We start from the raw sequence: 18,727 nt of genomic DNA on the forward strand, positions 1-18,727 counted from the left end.
ACAGCTAAAAAAAACAAGAAAACACTGTATTAGCCCACATGCTGGAATCAAATGAGGTTGACCATCCCTTGTTAAGTGTAACCAAACAGATGTTAAATAATATATTTTATTAGGAATAATAAATGTTGTATTTTTTAAATATAAATATAAAAATTCGAATTATTAATTGAATATTATTCTTTGTGTACGCGGGGGTTACGTTCCGCAGAAAGGCAGCATAAATCAAAACCGCATAAATTAAGACTTAATTGTAATGTTAAAATAGGGTTTAGTTTCTATAGCTAAAAAAATCCTTCATTTTTGTGATGACTAATATAAGTTTAATGTGTACTTAAATTGATACCTATGCACAACACGCATAAATAACACATAAATTAATTTAGTGTATGAAAATGAGCTGGTTATTATAGTCGTTTGGCAGTCATTAAGAATTTTTCTCTGTAGTTCTTTGCAGAGCATTAACGCATTAATGGTCACTCGTGTCACTTCTTATGACAATGTCGTCTTTCACTAGCAAATCAGAAATATCATTTGCTATTTATTGTAAAAGCATGGCTCAAAATGTTCAATCAGTTATGTGTCATGGATGTCGATATCCTCATTGGTTTCATACTCCTTTGTCTCACTCCAAAAAGCTCTTCTTCCAGTTCTGCATTGTGTTTAATAAACTTTATTTCTGGAAAGTGCTCCGAAACCAGTTGGAAAAAAATGTTTCCCGTGGCTCAAACGTTATTAGCACATCAAAATGCAGTTTATTGTGTGTAATATGCAATCTCAAGTGTCTGGATTTTGAAAGAGGGGAAAATTTGGTCTATTTGCGTTGCCACATCTGTATTAAATCAAAACTCAATTGCGTAAAATAAAAAAGGTGTCAGATCTCAAACCCCGTATAATCAAAACCACATAAAACAAGGGTCCACTGTACATTTATCCTCATCAGAATAAAAGTAATATTGTTAACTAACGTTTTTAATGAAATTTAATTTAATTAACATTAATAAGGTATAATCTTTACAGCTTACACTATTTCTTCAAGTTACACATATACAGTCAATTAGCTATAACTTGAATATTACTAGAACTTTTTTACTATAACTTAAGTTTTTATCAAGTCCCGATCCCTTTGTCTTTAATTCCATGCTAATTATTCTCAATACCTCAACTTTCTTTAACTCGAAGTGTTTTCCAAGATGACTCGAAATTTATTTCAAAAGAACGAAAAAAAAAAAAGAAAGAAACAACTGACAAATGAAGATGTGCACCTTTCCTGAGGTAGAATCAGCTCTATTCAAATGTTTCCAGAGGCATCGAAATCAGAACAATGCTTTTGATTTTTTCTCTCTATTGGAATACAGTAAAACTTCTCTAATGCGGACACTAACGGGACAAATATTTTTGTCCGCAGTAGAGAAGTGTCCGCAGGACAGGGGTTTAATAATGTTATCTGCTTTCAAATGGGGGAATTAAAAATTGTCCGCATAAGAGGGGTGTCCACATCTGAGAGGTGTCCGTTAGGAGGGGTTTTACTGTATTTTTGATTAACTGTGCACATTGTGCTTAAAAACTTTTAAGTTATGTAATTTTGTCTCTTATATGTAAATATTAAAGTATTTGATAGTTTTTATTATTAAAATGTCGAAAACCGAAACTAGCGATAAGTCGAAGTTTTTCCTTGCTCCCTTCAGATTCGAGTTATCGCGAATTGACTGTATTTAGTAAGTTTATTTTTTTCAACCTAGCTTTTCCCAGTATGCCGGAAAGGACCTGGCAAGGGTTTTCAAAAACCTGCCAAACCTCAAATTTTGCGGCATGCCGGCTAATGCAGTATTTCCATTGGTAGAGAGGGGGAAAAAAGGGTACATGTTACCACATAATATTCTAAAAGTTTATAAAAACACAGAGTAAATCGTGTAACACAAAAGGTACACAAAGGATCAGCAAGTGCAGAAAATGAGTGGGACAGCAGGCGAAGAAAAGTGGCTTAAGAATTTGACAGAGAGTCAAGAATAGATATACAAAGTTTAATCTCACAACAAAATTACAGAAAAAGCCTAGAGTAGTTATGTGAAAAAAAAAAGGAAAAAAAGAAAATATATCAGGAAGACATAAAGAAGAAACATATCAAAGATGTGAATAGACAAGATGCTCTAGCTCATGCATTTTTTTAAATACGTCAATGTAAAATTGGATACACTCGAACCCATTGATAAGGAAATAGAAACTCCTAAACCGTAATAATATCAAAATCTCATTAAGTAATAATTATAAAAATTTAAAGAGTCTGAACAGATGTACACTACGGATAAAAATAAAATCTCTACATTACTTGATGAGAAAAACATTGAACAAGGTCACTGGAAGAAAAGTTCTTTCATTCTTCTACCAACAACAAAATTGTTATTTCTAAAGTGAAAATCACCTAAATGCTTCAAATAATAGCATAATGCTTAAGACAAAATGATAATTTAAAACTCGAGGTATGAGTTGAGAAATTTTTTCTTCTATGGAATTTGATAGATTAAAGCAATTGGTTAGCTAAAGTAAAAATAGATAAGTTAAGGTTTAAAAATAAAATTAAAAACTTTGCACACTGATACAACAAGTCAAATTCAACATCGTACTATTGCTTCAAGCAATCTCCTAAATCTGTACATAAGAATCATCAAAGTTTTTATTTTTCTATCCAAAACTTTTCTTTTTAAAATAGAATTATGTAGATCGCAAAAGTAGAGGGAATTGAAAGATGTATTGAGTGTTCACACTCAACATAAAAAAAAAAACTATGTATCATATAATTTATCTATTAGCCATGAACAAAATTTTATACCAATTAGTGTTCGTCCTCAAAAGTATATATATTTTTTGAGATTCAAATTTTATAATTTTAGCTCTTTCATTATGAATGGGATCGATTGCTTTGACGCACATAACTATTACTTTGACATCATGAGAGAGGGTTATTTATACAAGGTGACAAATACACAGAAATGAAGCTCTCACATGTGTGTCCCTCCCGTCGACTGTAACTACACACTACTTAAGCAAAAAGGAAAGATCTCTAATAGCAAATGCAAAAAATTGGTAAGCACATCAAGGATAGATACAGGTAAACTACAGAAGCATTGTCCATTCTTGGTCGGAAGTTTTTAGTGACGAACCTTACTTCCTTTTGGAAATGGGAAGTTCATCATGAATTCCAAAACATTTTGAAAGAAATCAGCTTGAGATCAAATTGAATGCAGGTGCTTCTCTTTGATACTAAGTTTTTGTTTCAACATGCATTTACAATGAAAGAGAAAGAAAGAGGAAAAATTCAGCAGGGGAGATACATACACAACTATAGAAAAACTACTTCGCAGAATATGAAGGGTACCACTCTTATACTGATGCAAGCAATGTTATTCCTAAATGACTTGTTGAAATTTGTGTACTTTTAGTCCAAGGTCCATGGGACAAATGTTAGGTGTGTAAAAATTTTTGCATCACTTTTTTTTAAAGGTAAGATGTTTTATTTTCAATACACATTATAAAAGATTTCAAATTTTGTCACAAGCAAAACGGTGCTAATAAAAGTAGCACCTGTTAGAAGGCACAGCTTGTGTTCCATGTGCTTACACACTTTATGGGTATAATCATGCATGTATGTATACATATGATATGGTTTCAAGCACTTCCGGCATCTTTTCACACTGAATTGGATTTAATCACTTTGCAACATTTGTTTTGCCAAGAGTAGTGCAGGGTTCCAGACCACAAAAGGCTACCTTAATCCAGGGGTGCAGAACATGTCCGAACTAAGTTCCAGAGAAATTTGTGCACTTTGGGGAAAATTCCTGCCTATTTATTAATTTTTCTGAGCGGTTCTTCGTTAAATTTAAATGCCATGAAAGAATACCTCACTGGGTTTTTTAAAACAACCTTTTTTTTTAAATTTTTAATCACCAGTTAATCCTTTTAATTTCTGTCGACTTTCTTTATAAGTAAGAAATTCGGAAACCGACATTCATTCGGCACATCAAACACATTTATAATGGATAACCTATCAGATTGCTAAATTCCCCACACAATAATTCTTTAGATATGACGCAAATGCAATTTGGGAAATTTTGGGCAAGAACTTTATGTTTTGGGGAAATAATTAAGCTCAAGAAATTTTCTGCACCCCGGCTTTAATGCTGATTCTTTTAATATAAAATTACGCACAGATCAGATGCATTTGATAAGTCAAGCTCATGGCAACTTTGGCAACATTTTCACATTATAAATTATACAACAGATGTAATAAAAGATATGATATGGAATGAAACCTTGCTTGTGCATCACGATGAATACCGTCTTCCATTAAATGTGGAATTTTTACTTTGATACAAAAACGTTAAAATTTTTCCCAAGACAATTTTAATATATTACACAGAATGTATCTACTTTTAGAATCTTTTTATAAATTACACATTGTGTTAACTCTGTCATAATTTACAATACACACTTATTCTACACAATCGTCTTGTTTAAACTGGTTCGTAACATGTCAAAAATATTTTAAAACAAACCATCCAATAAAAAAGATCAGTACACCAAAAGTCTTGTATTTAAGCAGCAAGGAATTTTGCAAGAAAAGGGCGAAAGGAAAGTATAAAAGGGTTGAAAATGCACAACCAAGGTTTCAATTCATTTATAGATGTAAATAAAGATTGCATTTCCAACAAGCATCAACATTTCAAACTAATATCAAATTTCTAACATTACACCTAGCTGAAAACAATTCAGTGATTTAAGAATTTGCACAGCATGATCAACATAGATTTAAATGAATACATACAGATTATTAGGAACCCTGAACTATTCCAAGAATAGAAATACTAATTCGATCAACATCGGGAAAACTCATTTTGTGCCGTTAAGCCAATGAAACTAAGAGCAAAAATAGTATTTTTTTTCTTTCTATACCTAATGTTTGGAATATTATAAGCTCGTCTTAAGAGGAAAATCAAGAACTTCCACTGTGGTAGCTATGCATCAAGGCACAACATGTTAAAAGGTCTAATATGTATGATCTCTCTTGCAAAAAGGCATTTGAAAACACAACTGTACAAGTCTTTCTGCTTTTGGCAGGTCCCCCCCTTGGACTTTTAGTTCAAACGCTTTCAGAAATAGCTTTAAAGAGGCACCAAAATAATTTCTCGCAGCAAGCATTTTTTAAAAAAAGAATATGTACAACAATGAAAACTCAGAAACCCGCATTAATCATGTTTTTAAAAACGATTTAAATAAAATTTAAAATGCTCACAAATCTAGGCTTAGTTCAAATTAAAGAAATACAAACTGATTATGAAAACAGCCAGGAAAATTTCATTATGTATGATCAATTCATACAAATAAATGAGATTCAGATTTTTTAAAAGTAAATAAATAAAATGCATAATAGAAGATTTGAAAAAAAAAAAAAAAAAAAAAAATCACTTTACAATAAAATGAACTTGCAATTAAACAATTTCCTAAATGCAATTACCTCTTGGTTAAAAAAGTTATATAAAAAATAGGTTTGAATATAATTCTCACATTTATGATAAAATTTAATCAGAATACACAGCATTAAAATTAATGTTTTAAAGAATTTGCTTGTCAGAAAACAATGCTTGCAATTTTAAAATTTGATGCCGTAGAAAGCTCGTTATTTGAACACACAATTCCTCAGTTATTCCCGAAAGAGTATAAAACAAAAGCCCAATCTCTAAGAGCGATTTTCAATATAAAAACAGATCAGGCAGCTTTTTTTTCTCTTTTAAATATGTTGCCACCTGATAAAAGCTGTACACAAAACTATCAAATTTATCTAATGCTAGAGTATGGTCCTTTCCACTTTTACACATATTTTGCTGTATGAAAGTACGTGTACACACATTTCTTTTGCCTACAGGTTTTGTGTAAATACAGAAAAATACAATATATACTTCAGAAATGAAAAAATACAAATGCACCTGCAAATGGAATGTCATTTTTCTACCTTGCAGATGAAAAATAAAGCATTTTAATAACAATTATCAAAGATTTTAAAAAATATACTCTACAAGACATAAAACTTGAAAGCATTTTTACCCCCAATCGGCAACAAGCACAATTATATTACCACAAGTCAGACTCAATGATTTTTGAAAAAACTCGCACAGTAAACGAATCAACTAATATAGTACAATGATATATCAATTGTTCATGTATACGTTATGTATATACAGCGTTAACATTGTTTTATAAAAAGGAAACATCAAGTCAATACATCTTACAATAGATATGTGGCAAAAATTATTAAAGAATTAAAATATGTACTGTGGTCGTAGTTCAAATAGTTATCCTCAATGCACTAGAGTCAGTCTTGAAAGCCTTCTTCACATAAAACTACATAATAAAGGAAGTATGTAACAGAAAGAAATAAGTAATGAAATATATAACACTATAAAATAATAAAATAAAAGTGCAATATTTACTAGCATTCACACACCAGTGGGAAGTTGAAACAAAGAAGGCAAGTGCCAGTGTACTGCAAAGAAATGGAAAACAAAAAATAGTCCCCTTATCTACAGCAGGTATACATATCGAATAAAAACCAACACATCATTGAAATGTAACACACTTGGCTGTTTATCAGAGAATATATATGAATACACAATGCAAGATATTTGCTATCATCTTGGAGAATACATGAGAAAAAAATAGAATACAAACATGGAATTCTTCAAGACGTTTCCCCAGTGTGCTTGTATTCACGAAGCCCAAAAAGGTTTGCAAAAATACTTAATATTTCATATAAAAGATGATGTAGACAAAAAACAACTCAATAGTGGCAGCTCTTAACAAGGGATCTTGGAAAGTACTTTTGAAAACTTACATATGGTACATGTAATTCAAATAATGCTTGGGGGAAAAAAAAAAAACAATAATAATAGAAAAAAAAATATATAGTGTTTCAAATCAGTCTGCACAAAATTATTTAGAAATTCATTTAAAGGACAATACCAAAACCATCATTTTAAAACTTACGATTAATTTTGATTTCATCTTAAAAAAACATAATTTATTATGATAGATTTTTCAGGAAATTTAAAATTTAATCTTAATATTTAGCAGTTCAACCATTCTACAAAAATTCAGATTAAAAGAATACAGATTATGATAATAATCCTGACATTTACATCGCAGATTAACACAAGTATCAACATGAATAAAATGGCAAAAAAATATTTTACGATTCACACAAAAATTTAGAAAAAATAGAGAAAAGACATCCAAACTTCTCAAGCTAAGAGCCACTCTAATGCCCCTATTGACTTTTCATGATTATGAATATTGAGGTCTGTGATACGAAGCAATAAGATTACCCAAAGATAAAGATCAAAGATAAGAATGAGCAACTCTAAAAAATAATGGTGCCACATACTCCTGGTATATCCAAAACAAAGTGCTGTTTTTACAAAATTTGTGTTAAAAATGTCCAGCATCAAGCTTCAGCTCTTTCATTTCTGCACAAAATATTTCCAGAATCGTAAAACAAGAACTATAAAAACCAAAGTCGGTGAATGTGCCACCAATTGCCTTACGAGACAGCAATTTAGGCACCAAATAGTCTGCATCAAGCCTTAAAGCTCAGAACATGAACTTACAAACGAAAAATATCAGGAAAATTCGTTTCTGTAATTACATTTTCACATCCTGCGAAATATTTACAACAGCAGAATGAATGACATGAAAGTGAGTCAATTTTTTTTAAACAAATAAGACATCAGCAGCGCCCAGCTCAGAAGCACTAAAATTAAAATTGGCAACTGTTTTGAGTCACTTCAACTAAAATTCAGGGTATAAATTTTCTGAATTATCAAACACAAACAGTAACATTAGCAGAAAAGTTAATTACATATGTCGAAATTTATTTTTGAAGGAAAGAAAAGCAGAGGGAATAACCCATAGGATGCAGAAACAAAAGAGCTGTGTCTAAGATACCGGACGATGCGCCATACACATTTCAAAAGTTCAACTTGTTTTAAATTTGCTTCTGGGTATCACAGACTCGAATGCTTGCATTCAATGATCTTCAAATAGTGGACTTTGAGAACGAGACACGGAGGTGGCTTGAATCACTAAGCTGGTAGTTGTGCATCTTCTGCAAGGAAAGAAAAAAAGATGTTAAGGAGAGGTTAATATTTTTCCCTACATAACCAAGAACTTCAAGTACATATAACATGTTCACTTAACACAGCTGGATAAATATACGCTTTCTCTGCAGGTTTTAATGTCCGCGAGTCACTTCCACTTTGGCTTCTTGCCAGCAGCTCCGTAGGAATGATTGGGGTAGAAAATAAAGTTTTTAATTAATATCTCTGCTAATTAAACTCACACAATTATAACACTTAGCTAAACATGTAGCCAGGATAATTACAAATCTATCGATACCTGGTTCGATGTTCAGTTTTCTGTTGTTCATCAGGAGTAGCAATGACATAGATGGATAGCCGCGTACAATCAACTGTTACTAATTTTAGATACAATTTCAATCTGGTGTACGAAAAGGTTTTGCTTTTGTGACTGAAATCGTTTCATGTAGCGATTCTTTTCCTAATTCGAATCACTGAAAATCCTTCTTTTCAGGAATTTTGTTGTCTTTATGAATATTCGGGAGACCTTTACTTCATTAGAGTTCGACAGAAGGCGTAAAATTATATCAATTGTGATTTTTCATCAGAAGTTAACTGCCTACATAAAATCTACTACAGTCGGACCTCCATATATTGAACTTCCACATATCGAAATTTTCTATACATAGAAATCAAAGCAAATTTCTATGTTCATTACATAGAAAAATTGTTTCTATATATAGAAAAAGTCTCTATATATCGAAAAAAATTTCGAAACACTCGTAGGTTTTTTCCACTTTAGACTGTTTGTCTCATGAAAAATGAAGGTTAGCGGAGAAAACTATGATCACTAAAGGTTGCTACGAAACTCATAAGGAATATGGGGTTCAGGGGGGTGTCGATAGGGTCGTTGTTCCGTTCTGGAGTTCCTACATTCCCTCAAGTTTATTTCAAATCTTTGTTGCAGCCAGTAACACTAAAATCAGTTTCAAGTTATCCCCCTTTCTCTCGATTACATTCTTAAAACGAAAATCCCCTAATGTGGCGGTTCAAGTTGAAATTCCGAAGAATGAAGGTGTATGAAGGAGCAAAAATGTAATTTCTGTTAATTTTTTAATTATTAACTTTTATTTAATCCGATGCTCGTTTAAATTAGAAGTTGGGTTTCATTCACGAAAATTAGTTTTAATTTTAATGTTTTAGGATATTTTTATGATAAAATAAAATTGTTTCTATATATCGAAATTTCTATATGTAGAATTTTTTTCCGGCAATTTGCTACTTCAATATATGGCGGTCTGACTGTAATTCATGATCACTAGATTTTAAAAAAGATGCAAACATTTTCATAAAGAGTGCTTTTCCAATATAAGTTTTAAGATACACTAGGGATAGCAAACAAAGGACTGCATCATTCATCTCCCTTCTCATTCTATATCTAAAAGTAAAACTATCATCACAGGAAAAGATTGAAATTAAGGTTCGGGGGGGGGGGGCAACTATATTTATTGCTGATTGAAGTGCAGCATTACATAAAAATTTTATGGAGAGAGGCTCTGACAAAATCTTGTGAGAGCCAGATCTCCCTAGAACTAAAAAAATTTCTGAAGTCAGAATTTTACTACAAACTCAGAAATAATTTGTTTGGCAGCAAACATTTATTTCTTGTTTTCAAGATTTTGGTTTTCGTCTATCTCCATACACAGGCAACATTATAATGTCATCAAAATTGGCTTCACAGATACATAATATTTTGAACATAAATCTTAAACATGAATTGATATAAAAAAAATTATTTTAGACACCTGAAAGTTTTTAAAGTGGTGTTTTCCCTTCTTGCACTGAGCTGTAAATGAAATTATGGAAAATGAAACATCAATTTTAAAGATAGTGAGATGAGAATTATAGTCGGAAAAGCTAGCAAGTATGAAGTTATATTATTTAGAATTGCATAAACATTTCATTTAATACACAGAAAGTTTCGAATTTCTTACAAAATTCTAACATCAAGAGGACTTACAATGAGAGCTATGACAGCTTCTTCAACAGAATCCATCTGAATTAAAGCCATCTTTCTATCTTTCCTATAATAAAAAATGACTGAATAAGTAAATTGTGAATATAAGCAGAATATATTGGAATAGTTTGAAAAACTCTTCACTGATAATATTAGAATAATTGGAATTTCCAGATTAAAAATTACAAAAAAGACACATAAAAAAATTCCAAGGGCGCAACCAGAGAGGAGGCCCACAGGGCCCGTGCCCTCCCCCCAGAACGCTAATTTGAACAATTTTCAAAAATACTCTTTTATTAAATTGGAACAAAGATGAATGAATGCGCTTTGAGAAAACAATGTGTTTTCAAAGTAAGCAGGGACGACGAGAGGTCATTTAAAACTTCCCCCCCTCTCTCCTTTTCGGCATTTATTTTTTCTGTAGTTAAAAACTAATCGTTCATAACACTGCCTATTTCTTCTGCTATTGCGGAGCAATCGTTTTCAATATTGGCCGTCTCAAGTCCTATTTAAGAAGCACAATGATGCAAGAACGCTTAAATGGATTAGCACAGCTTTGTATCAACAAAGATATACTTGTACAACCAGATGAAGTTATTGAAGAACTAACCAAGAAACAACGTCGGTTAAACTTTGTACTGTAAACAATAAGACAATTTTATAAGTGTACATATGCAATGTGGATATTTAGGACTCATCAAGTGTAAGTGATTTTATTGATTATTTTGTTGTATTTTTAAGTGATTTCAGGCTATTTTAACGCGTTTCTTTTTTTTCCTCTTCCCTTGAATGATCTTAAAAATATTAATAGTTTAGAGCTTTTGGTGATAAAAATTCGTGTGCATTTTGATTTATTTCATTAATATAGTAAACGAAGTAATAACAGATATTGATTTCCATTTATTATTTGAACATCTTACCGCCTTACTGTTGTTTCAAGTACTTAAAGTTTATTCTTAACGCAATTTCAATTCTGGCATAAGAACAATTAATGTTTTTGCAACAGGTTTTGAATAAATTGCAAAACTTGTACAATTTTAAGGAATTTTACGAAATAATATTAATAATAATAAATATATATTGATGCAAAGAGAGAGACACCACGCTGATAGAGTGTTGTGGAAAAAAAAATTGTGCCCCCCCCTAAAAAATTTTCTGATTGCGCCCGTCACTATTAAAAAAATGCCATTTTAATTCAGGGTGGCGACAGGAACTGTGAGAAAAAGTTCTCTGACTTTTCCCTGATTTAGTTCACCAAATTTCCCTGATTTACGTTACCAATGATAATGGTTTTCTTTCATTGCTCTACTTGAAATTCATTGTATGTTTGTACAAAATGCAGTATTTTAAACGTTTTAAATTGTGGGTGCGTTCATAAAGTCGAACGCGTTCAATGAGTTAACAGATTGAGGCGTTCAAAAAGAGAACGCGTTAAGCTAACTGGTCGTTCAGAAAGTGTAACTCGGTTAGTTTCGAAAATCGAAAATCTTAACGAAGCTCACGAAGGAAAGAGGTGGTTTGCTCAGTTAGAAAACATGGCGGCGCCCAGTGCATGCAATGTTTATCTTTTAAATGCGATATATGTGCGGTTTATAATGAGTTTATTGCTGAGCATATGAAATGTTGTAGCAATAAAACATCAAGGTTTACAGGGTTGAGAAAATTTCAGTAAAAATTAAAATAAATACTTCATACTTTAATTATTCACTTGCTCTCGACAACTATGACACAAGATAATAATAATAATGCATTTTGAATTTTACTAGCCTTTACCGATGCATTGTACTTTACTTTTAGTCAAATAATTTAAATACACCTTTGCTTATCATTTCTTAACGGGGGGGGGGGGGGGGAATGTGTCGGAGATCGGAAATTTTAAATCAAAAACACATTTTGCATTTTCCTGTAACTCATCAAGAAATAATTCAAAATACCTTGTTTAAGTTGGGTCATATCTGATTTTATAAAAGTTAGTAGATTTATAGTGAAATGTTTTCTATCCAAAAAGAGTCGGCGTGACTTTTTCTGCATATACCGGGGATACATCAATTTAAGAGTAAACAAGAGACTGTTTTCTATAAATTTTTAGAGATTTTTTTAGAAATTAACAATATTTGCAATACAAGAGACTGTTTTCTATAAATTTTTAGAGATTTTTTTTAGAAATTAACAATATTTGCAAACAATAGGGCAGAAAATAGAATGTGTGGGAACATATTCTTTTTCTTTTTTAAAAAAGTACTTTTTGTTGTTTTGTGCTAAGAAACAATGATGGAACATAAAAAAATATCTTAATTAAGATGAAATTTAGTTGAAAGGAATCTGAAAATTTGTTTTCCTCTTTTTATTTTATTCAAAAAAAGAATCCTCTAGTCTTTTTTTCATCACTAACTTCAAAATACATATCCTCCGGAAAAGCAATGATCTGCGTTGTCTGCTAACCTAATGTCCGCCATCTTTAATTTTAACCGATCGTTCAAAAAGTGAATGCGGGTAACGAAAAACCAAAGAGTTATCGTTTGTTAAGCCGGTGAGTTTCGTTACACTTTTTGAAGGCACCCTGTGTTAAGTTGTCGAACTAAAGATATATTTTAAAAAGATGCTACTTTTTAAATAAAATGGCAAAAAAACATAAAGTCAATTTTTTGACGAAAAAAACCCCCACAAAACAGTATATTACATTTTTCTACATGGAAAGATTATAGAAAATTAAAATTAAAAAAAAAAAAAATTTTACTTCCAGAAACCACTTAGCATAAGAATTTAAGAAACTATTAAAATTACTCTTAAAAACATATGTGTATTTATGATAGAACTAAAAAGTAATTCAAATTATTTTGAACTAAGTTTTCAAACAGTATAATAATTGTAGCAAGAATAACAAGTAATAGTGAAAGAATAGAAATAATGTAGTTATTCTTACATAACTAATTGACATATTTATGCAAAACAGATTAAACCATTTGACATCCATTCATAGGGAGCTTTACTCTAATCAAGAACATGGGTTTTAATGAATGAATACAGCATTTTAACAATTAAAAAAAATAAAGATATTTACTAAAGTACACAAATTAACTCGATTTCAAATGATTTCAGTATGTAACGAAAAAAAATCTTAGATTGCTTTTGTAACAAACAACTTTGAAATGCAAAAAAAAAAAGCAATTAGTTAATTTCAAAATATATAAAAGAATACAACTTGGTTATAAAATTAAAAAATCACTTAAGTCTGAAGAAAAGAAAACCTTTATAATCTGCGGTGACAACAAATAGGATAATGTCAAAGTTTTTTTTATTGAAAGTCGATTTTGGCAATTAAATTAAAAATGCAAAGAAGTAATAACTTTTAAGCTTTTATAGTATTAATTCAAAAACCAAACATTTCTTCCTGAAATCGTGATTACAGTACGCTAATTACTTCGAGACAATGGAATAAAGGCAAAGGAGCTAAGGCATTAATGAAGGCTTCTCTTTGCCGGTATGGTTGTTTATTTTACGTAGCATTGAAAGCGTAAAAGGAAATTTCAAGCGAGGTAAAATAAACAACCTAAAAGAAACAGAAGCAACCTTAGGAAGTTCATCCTGTGGCTAATAAGTAAGATTCAATACTTTGACGTTGAGGAAAAAAGATGCACGAATATGCGGCAGTGTATAATCGCACCTCATTATTATTATTTTTTTGAACAGATAATTGGCGGAAAATGTGTAGGGAATTAGAGTACTTAATTTTGTAAAGCAAAAAAAAAAAATTTTTTTTTCTTCATAAAATCAATTTTTTGTTATTTTTTCAAAATTCCCTGATATTTCCCCGACTTTTCCCTGATCTGTCGCCACCCTGTAATTTGCATTCAATTCTACATTTCAAACACAAATACAGTCGAATCTCGATTACTCAAAGTTTATAACTCGACTATTCCTTTATTTCGAAGATTTCATTGGGTCCCAAACTCTGGAGACTGTAGTGGAAACTTCTCATAACTCGAGAATTTTAGCTGGTGTCTTTGGACTTCCGAGTTATCGAGAGTTGACTGTAGTTGGGTAATGTATTTCTGTAATCCTAGAACCTGGTTATTGGGGCATTAAAAAACAGCAGCATGAATGAGTTCAAAACCGAAAAGTATTCATAACTGAACGTACGGGAAAAACTTGAATGCAACTACGGTTCCTCCAGTTTCAGAAAAAGCTTGTTTAATTTGCTCTTCTGTAACACTTGGTCTAAAAATAGAAATAACATTACACATATGAATAAAAAAGAATGAAGAAGAACACAGATGAACTAAGAATATATTTTTTAAAATAATAATTTAAACATTTCTGGTAACAATTGATTAGTTTAAATGCACAGGCGATACTCAATGATCCCAAATTGCTATTATTATCTTTTTTTTGTTTGTTGCTAAATCAAAGTAATCCACTCAACTTATTTTTAACATAATTAGGCAGCCATCATTTAATATTTTCTACTGATTTTTGTTTGCTTGATTTAGTAGCAAAAGTTCAAAATTTAGCCTTCTTTCACCTTCAAATATAGAAGAAAATTCATTGTACAGATCTATTGTTCACCTTTCATAACTTATTCAGCCTCTCACACTGGTGGCTAAATTGCAATAATATTCTTTAACACACAAAGAAAATCATGATCCAAAGTTATCCAAAAATTTTATGGAAGATGGATTTTATATCAATAACTAAAATTGGTTTGAGATTCTTTTCTGCACCTTCTTATCACATTAAATACTCTTTCTATAGTATAAATACTCTTTCTATAGTTAATTGTTGCAAGCAATATCTAGCACAATAAATATTGAGGGCAAAGTGTTAAAATATTTAATTTGCAAGAGTTCAGTAAAACTTTTTTTTTCTTAATTAAAAGGAATACATCCAAAAGAGGCTGAGGAAACTTATTCTACAAGAATTCAAATTACTTCTGTTGCAGAAAGTAAAATGAACACACGATACGATTGACAAGTTCAAATTAATTCAGCAGTTAGATGAAAAATATATCAAGTATCTGTGCACATAACAGAAAACTATCAATAGGTATGAAAATCAATATACAGTGGGTAGGAAAAAATTTTAGTAAGACAATGCATTTTGCTTTTAAGCATATAACCATGAGAGCAAAAGGTGAACTTTTTTCATTAATCTATCTACATATTTTGAAGATAATCAGAGCTTAATATTGATATTAATTATCTAACATCAGGCAATGCACGTATCTACAGTAGGGTTTCCAATCCTGCGGGATCCCGCACAATATTTAGCGGGATTATTCCGTGGAATTTTTAATCCTGCAAAGAATTTGCATGCAAACGTTTCACAATTTTTTCCGAAAAAACGAATATTTTTATACGTATTAAGTATCATCTGAAATTTTAATCACCTTCCCGTCTATCTGCAATAAGAGCAAGAGAACTTTGTCTTATATAACGAACGGTAGATTTACTACTCAAGAAAGAGATGAAAATAGAATATATATTTCAGAGAATGAATTGGTATTCGCATTTGAGGTTTCCTAGTTCATACGTTCAGCATTCGCGAAAATGCGTAAAAACCGTAAGCCTTTTCGAAAATCATCACTAAATATTGAAACCCAGAAAATTTCACATTAGAAGAAATTGAGAATATTGCAGAATGAAAAATAAAAATAATTATTTAATAGTCTCTTCAAAGTGAGAAGTAAAATTAGCGAAATTATTCAAAAACTTTTATTGAGACTGCGACCCAGTCAGCGTTCACCCCAGCTATAATAAATCAAATGCATTGATGTAATAACCAATGTTAACGAAGCAACAAAGCAAGGTAAATTGGACAACGTAATAACACAAATCAAACATGAAACACATATCGTTTTTGTACGAAAATGAAGTTGTTGAGCAAAACCTCTTAACAGGACCGCCATAAGGAAGAAAAAAATCTCTTTTAGAAGGTAGTAAAGTTATTGGGGATCTTTTGTTAAATGTTCACAATTATTTAATCTCAGTAAAACCAATTGCAGTGGAACCACATCACGCATTTTCATCAAGCTCATTATTTTTTTGTTCAAAATTTTTTTCCAAGTGACTTTGTAGTACTCTACAACTGGTGTACAGAATTCGAGAAAAAGGCTAATTCATGAAACAAAAGCAGTCCTTCCTAAAAAGCAGAAGTTTTTTTTCTTGACATAAAAATTTAACTTTTTGACGAATTAAGTCGATCCCAAAATCCTGTGGGACTGAGATTGGCGCAGGATTGGAAACCCTAATCTACAGTAAATATATCTACACAGCAAAAAATGCTACTGCAGACGGCATGCACCTACACTATCTTGCATTGCTTTGTTCATGCAATATGAGCTGCTTTCTTCCATGTATTTCTTAAAACATTCAATATGAGATTTTACTAAACACCAATTAAATCTATGATCTAATCCTGTTTTGGAATGGAATTATAATTCTATTTGCTTGCAAATTTAACACATAGAACTAAAAGATTCACAATGCAAGATATAGATATTCAATTGGCAAAGGGAAAAAAAAAAGAAACACAGAAATTCCAAAAGAAATACTAAGCGATAAAGATTTTTTAAACAATATTTGTGCAATGAAACACATCTAAAAATATTTTATTTAATATGTAATAATTTAAATAAAAAACTTTTTATACTTACGGAATGTTAGACAAATGTAATGTGGCAGATGGTGGATAAATATTCAAGTAATTCTTTGAGCCTGGTTTCTTAAATCTATGAAGAGGCGAGTTACAATAATCTTTTGTTAAGCCTGCATCCTGCTCACCAAATAAAACGAAAAATCCAATGAGTACACTGAAATCACATTAGTTTATTAATTTATGGGAGAAAAGACATATATATATATATGACTTACAGGCTGACCATCCTTTGGCATCTGTACAACTTGATGGCGAGATGGTGCCACTCTTATTGGTTTTCCATAGACCTTGATTTTGTCTAAATGCGTTAAGGCTGAAAAACACATGAAAGGAGAAAAAATTAAGTTCAAGACAAATGTAAACACTATCTAATGATAATCTTTATTCAAATTATGAATTAATCTACATAAAATGGCATTTTGTTACTCCATAACATCAGTATTTTTGAAATTGTGTTTTTGGTTTTACTGACAGTAAGAGTTCTAATTAGCTATTAAACCTATTAACACTGAAAAGGGTGTAAGCAAACCCATTACCTATCAATCAATTAAAAAGTTAAAAAAAAAAAAAAACCTTTTACATGCAGCAAAAAAAACAATGACTGTTTTCAAAAACTTGTAAATGTTGTTTCTTTTGTTAAATTTTTATTCATGCTTTAAGAATATTTCAAAACTTCTGTTCACAAAATTAAAAAGTTCATTAAGGCACAATATTTTTCCTTTGAAAAGCTTTTCTTTGTAGAAATTCGCCTAAATTTTACAAAGAAAATACAGAGAATTAATTACACATGCAGGTATTGCATTTAACCTAAAAAACAAATAAACTACGCCGTGCCAGATAATGTAGCAACCCGACTGAATTTCCACTTACCGAGCTGAGCTTGCTGAGATTCGGCCATCTGAACTAAAGCGTTGTCTTTTTTGTTAAACAGGATTTTTACACGTTGTACATCGCCATACACACCTAGAAACATTTTAAGAGTACAATTAAGACAAGTCAAGTTTAAAACATCGAATTGGAATTAATTAAGAAACCAAATAAAATTCTTGTGTACAAGAATTCCAGCAAAATATTTTTGCACCCCCCAACCCATACAACATTAACACTGTTATATTTGAGCTGATAGTAGTGGGAATCGTCAAAGGCAAAGGCTAAGTATATATTACTAATAGAAAGCTTGACAAATAGCAAAATTAAATTATTATTAAAAAAATAATAAGAAGAAAAACAAAAAAGCATATTTTACAAATTAAGAGAACCTATTGAAGGAAGAATTTTTTTTCAGCCATATAAATTTGTCATTTTTAAAATTGAACAAAGCAAGCTTATAACCATCATTTAAATGATCGAAGCATCAAGCTATGCTCATTTACAAATAAACTGTCTAACAGTATAAGGTAAAACCACTAACAGTTCAGTATACACTGCAACTAGAGCTGACACTTAAAAAGAGATGGAAAGACAAGCATTTCAGTTAGAACACCATTTTATAGTTGAGTAAAATGGCATCAAGTTCTTTGTTTTGTGCCTTAATTATCAAAATTATAAAACGAGGCTTAAATTTGCAATGCTTACCTTTCAGCTATTCCTTTTCTTGTAAATTATTGGCAAAGAGTCACCTACTAGTTGCAGTGTTAATTAATGATGATTTCACTTACAGTTATAGGAGTAGTCAGAAAAATTCAATCATTATTTTTGATTAATTTGAGAGCATTTCAGAAACTATCAATAATTAACAAACAACTCTTTATACTTGGATGATGTTTTATTGTACAAACGTCGAGAAAATTTTAGTAAAGAACTGCTCTTTTGCAAACTATGAGCAAGATTCAAGTAATGATGCCAACTTAACATTAATCACAGGTTAGGTAATGTTCACAACAAAATAAGTATTTAACAATTTTAATTAAGTCGAGATTAGCTTACACATTTA

At 30.9% G+C, this 18,727-nt stretch overlaps 1 protein-coding gene across 5 annotated transcripts in view; it reads right to left on the reverse strand.

The window, feature by feature from the left end:
• Positions 1-3,486: 3,486 nt before the first annotated feature.
• Positions 3,487-18,727, reverse strand: part of LOC129216267 (polypyrimidine tract-binding protein 1-like) — a 128,606-nt gene continuing 113,365 nt past the window's right edge. For all 5 annotated transcript variants that reach the window (XM_054850471.1, XM_054850469.1, XM_054850468.1 and 2 more), the window contains 6 exons: positions 17,665-17,757; positions 17,010-17,107; positions 16,793-16,911; positions 14,281-14,358; positions 10,144-10,207; positions 3,487-8,152 (listed from right to left, as the gene is read on the reverse strand). In XM_054850471.1, coding sequence (XP_054706446.1) covers positions 8,084-8,152; positions 10,144-10,207; positions 14,281-14,358; positions 16,793-16,911; positions 17,010-17,107; positions 17,665-17,757 — 521 coding nt within the window. In that variant the 3' untranslated portion in view covers positions 3,487-8,083. The remainder of the gene's footprint in view (positions 8,153-10,143; positions 10,208-14,280; positions 14,359-16,792; positions 16,912-17,009; positions 17,108-17,664; positions 17,758-18,727) is intronic.

The sequence above is a fragment of the Uloborus diversus genome, chromosome 2 (assembly GCF_026930045.1).
Source record: "Uloborus diversus isolate 005 chromosome 2, Udiv.v.3.1, whole genome shotgun sequence".
NCBI classification, from domain to species: Eukaryota; Metazoa; Arthropoda; class Arachnida; order Araneae; family Uloboridae; genus Uloborus; species Uloborus diversus.